This window comes from Uloborus diversus, chromosome 8, assembly GCF_026930045.1.
Source record: "Uloborus diversus isolate 005 chromosome 8, Udiv.v.3.1, whole genome shotgun sequence".
In the NCBI taxonomy this organism is placed as follows: domain Eukaryota; kingdom Metazoa; phylum Arthropoda; class Arachnida; order Araneae; family Uloboridae; genus Uloborus; species Uloborus diversus.
In genome coordinates this window covers 79,719,474-79,733,271 of record NC_072738.1, presented here as the reverse complement: position 1 = coordinate 79,733,271, position 13,798 = coordinate 79,719,474, and the positions used below count along the sequence as shown (strand labels likewise).

At 32.8% G+C, this 13,798-nt stretch overlaps 1 protein-coding gene across 1 annotated transcript in view; it reads right to left on the bottom strand.

Moving 5' to 3' along the window:
- The window catches only part of LOC129228443 (meiosis 1 arrest protein-like), a 44,849-nt gene extending 32,501 nt beyond the window's left edge, over positions 1 to 12,348 (bottom strand). Inside the window, exons 1-3 of the mRNA XM_054863124.1 lie at positions 11,980 to 12,348; positions 2,993 to 3,127; positions 1,074 to 1,404 (exon numbers count right to left, since the gene is read on the bottom strand). Coding sequence (XP_054719099.1) covers positions 1,074 to 1,404; positions 2,993 to 3,127; positions 11,980 to 12,348 — 835 coding nt within the window. The remainder of the gene's footprint in view (positions 1 to 1,073; positions 1,405 to 2,992; positions 3,128 to 11,979) is intronic.
- Between the last annotated feature and the right edge of the window lie 1,450 nt (positions 12,349 to 13,798).

The following is a 13,798-nucleotide window of genomic DNA, read 5'->3' as shown; positions in this document are numbered from 1 at the left end:
TTTTTGCTGTAGAGCGGCCACAAAAAACTGGTTACACACAGACGTGACACACATACACACACACATACACACAGACAGACAGACATTTTCCAAAAATAGTCGAAATGGACTCAGCACACCTCAAAACGTTCGAATCCGTCAAAATTCGAAATTCGAAAATTTGCACGAATCCAATACTTTCTTCTATATATTAGATATAGAAGAAAGTAAAAAAAACACAAAAAGATATTGTAGGTAATTACTTTCCACGCAGAGGATTCCTTGGGCGATGAAGATTATGTAGCTTTGGCGAAAGGTATCCCAACCAGGTTGATCACCCAAAGTGCAAAATTTACATGGTGTAATATAGTAAACTTTCGCTGAGTGATTAATATTTATGAACCGTTTAATAAAGTACATACTCAAGTGTAGTGTATAGTGGTTACGCGTTTTCCTCTTGTGTCGTGTAATTATAAGCAAGAGATCCCGCGAGTACTCGTTTGACTTTTAAGTACGCCTGGTAAAATTAAATTCCTAGTTCAGTTTCGCATCGAAGAAAGCCTAGGTACCTCCATCTAGTGAGGAAACTGGACGTCGGAATTCTCGTGGTTATGGTATCCATCGATAGTGGTGCTACATGAAAGAATGGATGCTATTTCGGGGAATTGCACTTATATCTGCAGCAGGTAAAGCGTCTAATGTAGTCCATTAGAAAGAAGAAGAAGAAATTTTAAAACAGATGTCCGAAAAGTACTGTTTTGTCTTCTGAAAAAAAAAAAAAAAAAAAAAAAAACTATATATATAAAGTAATTTCTCTTAGCATTAAAAATGGTAAAAAAGCAGGTGCATTGAACACTCATCCGATTATATGTATTCAGTTTTATATTTTCGTAGTTTCCATTTAATTGTAGATGTCAACGCAATTTCAGAGATGTGGGACACATAAAAACATAAGTGTCTTGCTTCTGTGAAATTTGATAAAATACTTAAATTTACGAAACATGTCAATTTAGAATAAATTCATGAAACCAAAATAAAGATCGACAGTTTGAATACAAACACAATAGCTTAAAATGAAAAAAATTGATACTCACTCACAATAAGCGGATATCCGAATAGCAACGACTCGCACATACCTTCTTTCTTCACCAAACTCACTGCTTCTAGTGTGTACACGGGGACTTTAGACGTACATTGCGGTTTAACCATCGTATTTGGACGGACAACATTTTGGGAAGTTCCTCCGTCAGAGGACAAGAAGAATTGCCCACTAGATGGCAAAGTTTCTGCACTCAGAAGGCACTCGTGGACGTCGCAGCGCAGAGTGATGTTGCTAACACTCAACCGCAAATGGTCAGAATCTGTGCTGAAGTCTCTCAACCAACTTTTCATTATGCTTTCCAACTGAAAAGCATTGGCCTCGATCTGGAAAAGATAATGAATTCATTTTTATTTCCTTCTTTCAAAAAAATTGGTTCGACTGGGATGTCGGATCGTTGTTTTATCGGGCAATGAATCGACCACGCTGAAATTGTGAAAGATAACTTATTAAGATAGGAACTGAAACACTGGACTCATTAAAAACAAGACTTCATTACATAATATGCAAGTATCAATAAAGAAAACTCGTGCAAATTCTGAGCCGAAATGGAGATTTTGTTGTGTAAAACAGCCACTCAACAGATTAACCGGGCATCGAGTAAAAGTAGTGACTTGCAAGTCCCATCCACAATCCGACCATTAACCCAAAACCCTCCTTATTGGCTTCTCTTTACAGGGGTGCAGCCCGGCCCCTAACGCCCCACGACCGGCTTCTCTGGGATCTGATTATAACTAAAGATACACTGTAAAAATGATTCAGAAACGTTCCTGGAAAATAATGGGAAGTTGATGTGCCCAATTTCTGCCCGTGACATATCTTGCAAAAACCAGGAACGTTTTCCGCTAAAAGTCAGTAACCTTCCTGAAACTATCCTTGAATCTTTCTAGAGAATATGGAGATCTCACCGGTTAAAGCCAGTCAGGAGCCTTCAAGGGAAATTCGGTAGATTTAATACAATTGATTAGAACCTTCCAGAGTTACTAAGGAAGCTCCAAATGCATCAATACAACCATGGCCAAGGCAGAATTGCTAGTAAGAACCAAACATCTACTGTGCCTGCAATTCTTGTCTTGCAAAAGCTGCAGCTAACCAGAGACTTATTCGTTCTCATTGGGAGCTTAGCTACTCTGGACGGGTCGTAAGCAAAGTAGAGACGATACACTTAATAAATGCACTCAATTAATCTTTAAACTGGTAGCTAAAAATATTTTTCACACCAGTAAGGAATCTGCATTTGTGCAATTTGGTACAATTCGGGAAACGTTTTTGCAAAAGTACTTGATTTTAGGAGGAAATAAGTGAAAACCCATGAAATCCCGCAACGTTCTACAGAAATATCAGTAATATTTCGGAATTTTTTTACAGTGCTTCAAAGCAGTTTTTTTTTTTAAATTTTCTAAAAGTCTTATCATTCATGCTATTGAAACTATTGGGTACTCATAATTATATTCACCACAGCGTATGGATAATTCAACGATATTATTGCATTGAAAGCTCTTTTGATATTTTATTCTGTTCATTCCAATGCAAATTAATTTTAATTTTCCAACTATATACAAAAAAAAGTCGGCAATGCACTACATGAACAAAAGTACTGACTTCGCTAACATGAATGAGACTTTTTGCCATGTCTTCCGCATCTTCGTCCTCAAATAGGCTGGGAGATTCATTACTTTGAGTACATGGTCTTGACGTGCTCCCCGACGAGTGTAATGCGTTACGTGTCTTCAGCATTATTATCTGAAACACATTATAGACAACTTTTCAATTTTTAGCCAAAAATTCATCGAATGAAATATACAGAACAATTGCATTTTGCATATTTATTCTTAGATGCATGCAAAACGTGTAGGAAACAGAAAAAAAAAAAAAGGGAGAAAAATGCCTACTGAAGAAGCCGAAACCACCTACATGTGCTTTATAGATGTAAGCCAGCTGAATCCCAGGCAATGTTGACTCGATGATTTTCACGAACTCGTTGGTCGGCTGCGCCGAAATAAAAACCAGTTGAAGTTGAGGCCATTCTTCTTTATTTTGTAAAGCACCCTGAAGAAAATTTTAAAGTCGTTTAAAGCTTTTCAAACTTCATTCCTTGATACCAATTGATCTTTATATACTAGTATTAAATTTTGCCCAATTCTAAGTAAATATGGAGTAGGTTTTTTTTTTTTTTTTGGGGGGGGGGGGCTGTCTTCAAGTGCGTATCTACGCAAACGAATGGACAACAGGAATATCCATGTTGACCATCTAGAGTCAGTTATCACGAGTATGCTCGTGACGTCTGTATGTGCGTTCAATATCTCGCATTGCTCAAAAATGGTATACCGTAGAAGGCTAAAATTTCGTAAGTAGAGCCTGAGTGGGAACTCCTTGTACCCCTCTGCTTTTGGTTGTGCTCCCCGATGTTCCAAAAGGCGTCTTCACACATTGTTTGGGGGAAATCAATGTTAACTTCAATGCAGCCTAAAGTTCTATGCAGCGCGAATTTCAATGCAGCTTGAGTTCCTAAAACCTCTAAGTTTCTATTTTTACTGTTGGGTAAATTTTTAACTTTTCTCATGACATCTTTATACATTCTCTTTCTAGCTGATGGTTTTATAACACACTAGCTGTACCCGACGCGCGTTGCTACACCAACAAAAAAAATACATCATTATACTGATTTTCATGACAATTGGTTGAACGGGGCAGAAGTTGCTACTCTGCAGTGCCACCTGGTGGCGAGTGGCTTCAATGAGCATATTATGCACCTTCTCCGTGGAAAAATACATATATATAGCAATTTTCATAATAATCGGTCCAGGTATCAAGTGAAGCCGTGACTATACTCAAATTTTGTACTCACGCAGTTTGCAAGATCAATCAATCGCTAAAAATATCAAATAGAAAAAGTTTTAAATCCCCCCGTTGCATGAAAAGCCATAAAACAATCAAGAAAGTATTTATTTGTTCAAACTCAAGAAAAATGGCAACAGCTAACTTCTTATCAATGAGATCTTTCACGCGAATTAATTTCTGCGGCCGATAATTTTATTCGTATTTATCCAATGGATTGTGACTTAAATTGGAATAAAAAAGGAACTATCGATCGGATTTTTTTCGAACTGGTCTATAAACATTCCCAGTACCAAAAATAACAAACGGTGAAAGTTTCAGCCAAATCTGCCGGGTAGTTTTTGAGTTCATGGATGACATACAGACAAACATTCATTTTTATATATATATAGATTGGGCGAAACTTAACCATATATAAACCCTCCAAGGTAAATATCACACTGCCTTACTATTTTGGTACTTCCCTAAGTATGGGTCCACGAAAAACAGGGAAAATCGTCAAGAGGTTCACGGAACAAAAAAGCTTGGGACCCTCTGGACCATATAAACCTATCTAAGCATTTAAAGTCGTCCGAAGAAGTTTCTTTCAGATTCAACCCCTGAACTATTGTTAAATATGAAATACGTTTGGCATACAAAAAACTGATTTTTCTCTTCCAACGTAAAAACTTGCTGTCTCTTATTGCTTTTCAACTTTATACTAGAAAAAAATAATTATTAAATAAAAACAAAAAACCCGACTGCGTAAAAACTAAAAAAGCTAAAAAGAAAAAAAATATAAGCCCAGTAGTTTAAAATTTTATTAAGTATTACTGAATAACTATTCCATTGAAATAGTTTCATAATCGATACTCTCATAAGACAAATCATAAATTCAAAAGCAGAATAGAAGGATCAACAGTCGAACCCATTCCTTTTTGACCAGTCAAGGAACCCCGTAAAATTTGAATGAGCCCCGACTGTTGATCCTTCTATTCTGCTTTTGAATTTATGATTTGTCTTATGTGGGCAGTTCTCAAAAGGTGGGAACAAAAAAGTTAACTTTGAGCAATTTCAAAAAATTTCGAATTTGATATCAATTTTGCTTTTATTCTATAGTATGCATACCTAGAACACAATATATGAACATGAAAAGACAGCAGGTATTTGTAAAAATTGTTAATTAGCAAATTAAATTAGCAGTCTGTAGGTAACACATTTTGGACATTGTTGTCCTGTAGGTAACGGATTTTGGACATCATCATAATGTAGTTTCACCATTTTTGACAACTGTTAATCTGATTTTTAACTTTTCCAATGAAAATTTTATTTACTACTGTTTGAATTTTGTAATTTAATGATAAAGAGGATATTAATGAAGTACTTGAATGGCTATACATACTGCTCTTTACATATAATAAAGTCTTGGAATGATTTTGAAGAAGTTGATGAAAGGTAGAAAAAAGCTTCATGGAAATAATTATACAAACTTGTAGTTTGATTTATTGGGACAAATAAGGAATAAAAAATAGAGACAAATAAATACGACATACAGTGGCTCCCAAAAGTGTTCGTACACTTTGACATTTTTTAGTAAAACCAAAATAACTAATAACTCAAAACTGAATTCGAATATGAAGTCCAATATTTGTTCACATCATTCCCATGTCATTCTAAATACATCCCAATGGTTTTTTCAAAATATTGACGGATCTTCTTTTTGAAATGGGTCAGAAAACGAAGAGACAGAGAAATAACACGCCACAAAAGTCATCGTACACTCAAATATTTTCGAATAAATTCATGATTAAAATTATCATATGCTGTTTTATTAATATTTTTGCATTGTGTTGACCCTTATAAGTCATTTGGCTTCAATTTTTTGTTTACTTATTCTTTAATATTGTGCTTATTACTGTAAAGTGGCTGGAATTCGTAAAAAACCGCAAACACCATTCAGAATTTGAATTTTTTCCCCACAGTAGGGGTAAATTGGTTTGAAATGTCTCTAAATTAGTTAATTTATTTGCTTGTATAGTAAAGTGCTTGATAAAATGCTTTAAAAAAAGAAATCGGACCGAAAACAAGGTAAGAAAAGGTCAACCGGCAAAGTTGACAAAATGTAATCGGAGATTTAAAGTTAAAAAATTTATGAAAAATACACATTTGAGTGCTGTAAAAGTTTCTGCAGAGTTAAATGAAACATTTTACATTTAATTTTCACCTAAAATTGTTCGCCAAGTTCTCTGATTAGCTGGATTAAATGGGACTTATTCCCGTAGAAATTTTCTTGGTCGTGCGAAAAGCAGAAAGCTTATGCTTTTCGTCTGAAAATCAATGATAAATAAGCTAAAAACGTTTTCGAATCACGTCTTACTTACAGATAAAATTTAATTCAACATTTTTGGTTAAATTGCTGTATAACTGTAAGTAGAAGAAAAAATTGGGAACTTAATCTTAAGAACTTATTTGGATCAGTTAATCAGGACGGTGGAGGTGTTCTAGTGTGAGGGTGCATATCAGCATCAGGACTTGGTAGTTTGTAATTTTTTGATGAAATAATGAATCATGCTGTTCCTTTAAATATTTTAAAAACCAATTTTGAACTCTTAGCCAAAAATTTGGTTATTGGAAACAACTTTGTTTTTTTATCAAGATAACGATAAGAAGCACACGGTTTTCAACGTTTGCGTCTAGTGCCTCGAAAATTGTCCTAAACTTTAGAAAATACCCCCTCAATCTCCAGATTTTAACTTAATGTAACGTATTTCGAGATATCTGGAGGCTAGATTACAAAAATAGGGTTTTAAAATGAAAATAGAGCTTGAAACAGTAAGACTCCAAGTGTGGTTGAACACTTACTCAGAAATTACGCAAAAAAAAGAAAGAAAAAGAATGAAATCTATTATCAGAGGTTTAAAAGGTGTTATGAATACTCTATGATATTCTACTAATTAATAACTTAATCAAAAGTTAGATTATTCAATAATATATAGACATTTTATAAAGTGTACGAAGACTTTTGTGAGATAAAATTTCCGGCACTTTTTGGTTTTTATTTTTAAAAAATCAAGTTTTAATATTTTTTAAAATCTTTTCATGTAGTTTTGTTGAAAATTGATCATAGATCTTATAATCAAATAACTATTCTGAAATATTAATTCTAACCAATGGATTGGGGCCTATTTCGTTGAAAGTCGTAGGTGTACGAAGACTTTTGAGAGCCACTGTATATATTTTTAAAGGAAAAATAAACAAAATATACTTTAAGAAAGAATGTAAAAAGTGACATCAGTTTTAATAATGAATATTTTTTCTAATGTCATAAGAATTAAAACGATGTCTAAAAAAAAGTTATTGAAAAAAGAAATTCGTATTTCTATTTGGAGATCGTTAAATTATGTTTAAAAGAAAGAAGAGAAAAAAAAATTCTAAAATAATAAAGACGACGGGGGAAAAAAAAAATGCTAGCGCAGGTGATAAAGGCGCCAAAACTGGTGCAGCTGACGTTAACTACATTTGTCAAACTGGAATCCCCCTCTGGTAACCTTTAGCTTATCGTACACTGTGTTGTCGCCAATGGAGGTTTGCTTGGCAATTTTCGCGCAAAATGGCTTTCGTTCGATCATAACCAGCCATGTTTCTACTGTAATTTATGTATTGTTCAATGTGTAACGTATTAATTATGCAAAATACCAATGGATTAAAGAAGATAACATCATAATAATCTTTTTTATTGATGTTAGAAGACAGTGGATTATAAAAAAATTATAAATAAACGGACAGAATTATCGGCGTCAAGATCGTAACGTCATTTGGACATGTCACATGTATGTTTAAGAAAAATTATTTTTCTTCTAAGATACTGCATAAAAGCTTATGAAAACACTTTTAAACAATTAAAAACTGATTCTGAGGATCGATAAATACCTTTAAAACGAAAACATCATATACTTAGTTCTCAAATAATAGCATTGTAAAGATCGTAACTTTTGGACATGCATCAAATTTCAAACTTACTTTTTTCTAAAATCGTTTACAAAGTAAATAATCTGTCTTTACTTTTGTTATTTGTGTAAAATATTAACAAAAAATTATTCAGTGTAAGATTCATGCCTTTATTTTTTTTTTTTTTTTAATTTTTTTTTTTTTTTTTTTTTTTTTTGCAACGTATGAAAATAATTTAAAAAAAATTTTTTTAATGGTACATTTGCTCAGTTAACGTTTTGTCCGAAATTGTGCCATTTAGCAAAGAAAATATTTTTTAAGGGCATTTGAAGAGCTTTTTTTCCATAATTTATGTCAATTCTTGTCTCTATACAGCATTATAATTTACCTCAAAAATTTTAGAGTTAATTAAAATGAAAGTTATTTGGTGTTGAAGCTTCAAAGTTGAAGTCTGTGTTTGCTCCCACCTTTTGAGAACTGCCCATGTGTGTATCGATTATAAAACTATTTCAATGGAATAGTTATTCAGTAATCAATACTAATATTATAAAGATAGAGGGCGGATTTTTGTGTGTTTATATGTTCGAGGTAATCTCCGGAACCACTGCAGTGACATAGGCTATAATTCGAAAAAAATCCGATAAAGAGTTCTTTTTTTTTATTCCAATTTCGGTCCAAATTTCACATAAATTCCCGAATATGGGAGTGAAAAATTACTTGCACATATTAATATTATATATCGTTGAAAAGAGTAGAATTTTCCGCGTTCTAAACAATTTGTTTCAATTCTCTAATAACTTAATTACGGCGGGAGTTATTTGCGTTTTTAGCTCGAACTTTTTTGACTTAGCTGAAATTTAGGCACTACTTTCTTCATTAAATCTATCACTAAAAAGTGAAGGAATTGTCCCACAGTTTTCTTTTTGACACCATTGGAAAAAGCGACATTTTTTACTCCAGATCTCTCTCGACTTATAGTCGAAAACCTTAGCTTCTATCTTCAAAGGAAAAAAAGTTACAAGCGTTTTTAAATCAAATTCGAAAAATGTCATTTTGATTCATGTTGTCTGCCGTTTTATTTTCGTGTTTCCAAGGTTACGCTTTTTGAATCCATTGTTTCTTTCCTTATATTTTGCATTTAATTTCTTAAACTTATTTTATTTCGTGTTTCCATGATTACGCTTTCAAAACCCATCTTTAGCATTTTAATTTCTTCAAAGTATTTTAAAATCTGTCGTCATTGTTTGGAAGGGTAATTTTGCATGGTATATTTTTTTTTTCTTTTATTTAAGCCTGATTGTTGAATATATGTAACTTGACACAATTTTTATTCTCAAGGTAGACCGGGCAAAGCCGGGCAACGCAGCTATTAATATAAAAGATTTGAAAGCTACTGTTAATGTGATTTTATACTTTTTTGTTTGTTTGGCGAAACATTTATTACTGCCAAAGAAAAAACATCCGCTTCACTCGAAAAAGGGCTGGATTCCGGTAGCGTGGTCGCTTGGCGCGTTAGGCGCTGAGCAGGTTCAGTCTAGGATTATTGTTTTAAAGCAACCGTAAATGTAATTCATTGTTTTAGCGATTTGTTTTGAAAGAAAAGAAACTTTTTATTTGTTTTTATCCGAGTGAAATGTACGATATTTTCTTCTTTTTTTCTGACGATGATTTTTGAATGTTCTACTGGCTGTTTTTTTTTTTTTTTTTTTTCTCCGTTAGACGGATGGATTATGAAAGCGTGATTGCTGGGCGAGTTTGGCGATAAACAATAGAGTTCCGGAACCATTTTTACATTTAAAAGGCATTATTTGATGTATTTTTTTGTTTTTATTTTAAATTGCAGTAAAAACCGCTTCACTCGCTAAGTAGAGTTTTAAAGCAACTGTAGATCTAATTTATTGATTTGACGAAAAGTTTTAAATTCCAAAGAAACTTTAATAGTTTTTTTTTTTTTTTTTTTTGAAAAGGTGTGTATGCATTTTATACAAAGAAAAATGATCATTTCACATCAGAGGTGGAGTGGGCGTCAATTTTTTTTAATTCAACGGACTTCCATTAAATTTTAGCACGGACATCGCTGTGCGGGTACTGCTAGTACTTAATAAAATTTTAAACTACTGGGCTTATATTTTTTTCTTTTTAGTTTTTTTTTTTTTTTTTTTTTTTGGTTTTTTACGCAGTTGGGTTTTTTTGCTTTTATTTAATAACTGTTTTTTATTTTACCCTTTTTAGTTAATTTTCATTGACTTAGTTATTATGATCATAAGATTTTTTGCAAATTTCGCAATTTTGATATTTTATTGAGAAAGTTTATATCGTGAAGATTATTAAGTATCTTGCGGTGGTCTAAACTACCGATTATTAGTCCCTCTCGGCTTAAAGCTACATATGCTTGACCTTTAGCAAAAATGCGCGAACTTAAGTCAACCACAGTTATATAAACAGCGCGGAAAAGTCGTCTGTCAAATATTTCTCCCAAAACTAAAAAAGCCCGTCAAGAGAGAACACGTCGCGAAACTCAGTCCCCTGAATCACGACAAAAACAAATACAACATGTTAGAGATGAAAATCGAATTAGTAGACTCAGTAAACAAAAAATTCAGGTAGTGAAAATACTACCTGCATTTGTGCTGTGTAGCACGCAAGTAGCGTGAGACACGATCAAGAACTGACAATATGGCGACTGGTTGTCGATATGGGGAATTTTGATTATTGTCATGTGTTTAGTGACACTCCCAAGGTTAAGACAAATCGATTGACGTAAGATTTATCAAAATCGGGCAAGGGGTTTAGCTTGTACAACGCCATAAGAAACAAACAATATAGGAAAATACATAGGCTTATAAACACATTACCCTCCTTTGCGTCGCGCACGCGCAGTCGGGTAAAAATAACCCGTCATGGTATGACGGGGCAAATTTGCCTTTTTATCGGAGAGATTGGCCTTCACATTTGACTTGTTCTAATAAATATATGTATCTCAAAGCTAGACTAACGAAAGTCACATTTTTCGCAACTTTTCAGGAGAGCATAAAAACGTTTGTTAACTGCATACGAAAGTTGGGAGTCATGCTCTTATAAAACTGGTTATTTATTTATTTTTTTACGGAATTGCGTTGTTATGGCTTGACAGAATGGAAATCTATTTATACTGCTTGACCACCGACCGATGAGATAGAAAGGCTTACATCCGGTTTACAGACGGAAATGGATGCATCTGCTAATTTTCAAGTATACTACTTTTTTTAAATGAAATTACCGAATTTCAGCTGCTCTAACAATGAAATAATGGCCTTACGCTAATCATTTATAACCTTTAAAACCTGTGGCTTTGTACTAAGGTAGGGATTGACAGACATAAGTACATCCATCTTACTGCGAGTTTCATTATTGGTGACGTCAGAGTGTTACTCGATCAGTGATTTTGGTCTTTTTTTTAACATGAAGATCGTTTGTCAATCGTCAGTTGGAAGCAAAATCAGTATTCCTCTGACATGAAGGAGAGTTGCATTAAATCGGTCCACCTTTTGGTGTCCTCTCATGTCGTTAACGCTCAGAACGATCGCCCCTCCCCTCCCCACTAGACGTTCCTGTAAAGCATTAAATAATGGTGCGACTTTAATTAAGAATTTTTTTCAAAAAAATTCAAAGAGCAAATGATTTCAGTTTTAGATTTCGACTGAGCACATAAGAAGCGAACAAAAGAATGCAGTTTGAAAAATTTTAAAAAACGTCAAATCATTCAAACACAGTACAGATATAACTTCAACTTAATCTTTCAATTCATTGAAAGATTAAATAACTGGATTAAATACGTTAGTAATCAACGGAGTGTTTTTGAATAATTCTCGTTAGCTTTCTTTCTTTTAAAACTTTTTAAAATGTTCCTGCTCGAATTTCCTCTACCTTATACAAAAAATTTTGCTTTTCTATTTACTTCACAGATCTTCTAATACTCCATTGGAAATTTTTTGGATGCCTTTAAAATGTAAAACATAAATTTAGTTCTCAAATTGAAAAAGAAAACAAGCTACAACTAAGCATTACGTTTTCAAAAGTACGCGTAGTGTTATTAAAAAGAGCATTAACTACAGTTAACCAAAGAGAGAAATCTCGAAATCAGAATATTATCTTACTTGAAAATAAGTTTCATACTGTCGAACAGCATCTTGGAGGTTTTCTAATAACTCATCCCGCTCGAAAGTTTCATCAACAGTAAGAATACCATGAACTGCTTTCAGACCTTCCATAGAAAATAAAAACTTCGTCAAATTTATTTTAATCGATTGCATCGGAAAAATACACTTACTCCTTTGAGATAAAGTATAAATGCCTAAAACACGAAAACGAGAAGAATTCTTCAAATTATTTGATAAAGTAATCGTATTTTGTAATACTTGACATATAATATTAATATAATCTATCGTCATAGGTACAGTGCGATCTAAAAATAAATAGAAAGCTGGTTGCTTGTTAAAAGCTTCTCGCCATTCAAGTTTCTCCATTTTTAAGCTCCGAATAGATTTAGCAGACGATTCATTTGTTAATTTGAAATTTCAAATTAAACATTTAATATTCGCAACTCCAACGAACTATAGGGGGCACTGAAGTCACTGTCTAATGGCGGACTTAAAAACTAAAACAAACGCATGTGGTAACGAAGAAAATGCTAAAAGTGTTGTGATTTTTGTTGTTATGTATGATTTTTTCGCTTTATTCATTTCAAAAGATTTTTCAAAGTCTTTTGGTTATTCTGACCCATATAGAAAGAGATTAGAAACCAAAAAGTATTACGAAAGTAAACAATTAATGCAGAACACACAGTAAGTTGTTCTGAAGCAGCCATTTTCACGATGTTGAATTCGGAATTCATAAATTTTTGGTTCGCTTCGAACGGCATTTTCATTTTGTACCGTTTTTTCTATACATTAGTACATATTAAGTTCAGTTTCGTGACATTTCCGGCATTTGTTGACATTTTTGTCACATAGTGCACATACGTGGCAGACTGTCAAGAGTAACGTTTAACACTAGATAATTTATTTCTATGACTATATGATTGGATATCCAAAGAAATCATGCATTTAATTCATTCGTCATGGAAATGATTTACCTGATATGCGAAATCTTGTCAAGATACATTATTCTTTCACACAATTTTAAAACCATAACCCTATAAACAGATTTTTAGCGAACTTTTATTTTTTTATTGTTCAAATTCTTAACGTTCTTTCTGGATTTTTCAATCTGTTCTGCGATAAATATTTTCAAGAAAATTTATTTGCATACTGTCTATTTCAGTAGGATACTGTAGTAACAAAGGTTATTTAAATCATTTATGTGGAATTAGGGTGTCCAGTCAATGTTGTTAAGTTCGTTTTTTTTTTTTTTTTTTCATCGAATTGAAAAACTGATATTTATTCAAATTCACTCAGAACAAAATAAATAAAATGTGTACTCACAGTTTATATATGGTGGTAGTTTTCTTTTCAGTTGATTGACCATTATTTCTTTTTACTTATCGAATTCTGTAATCTTACTATCATTTTATTCCACTCATGATAAAATTAAAAATGGTTTAACTAAAAACGCGAAATCTCGCCAAGGCTACTTTGCTCGCACAATACTAAAACTATAACCCTAAACAAATTTGGCGAAACCTTTCAGCTGAGAATAAAAGGAATAAAGTAAATTCTTTCGCGGTTAAACATTTTTCATTTTGTTCTACGATAATAAATTCAAGAAAATATTTTGCATACTGTCCATTCCAACTAAATGCTGCTGTAAAATATGATTAGTTAAATTAATTTAAGATTAAAAAAAACTCATATTCTTACAAATTCATACAAAACAATAAAAATTTTTACCTGGTATAACGTTATCCAATTTTGTTAGTCCAGAGTTTTCTTGTTTACGCTTCCACCATTTAATACTTTTTTGAAAGAAATAAGGAAA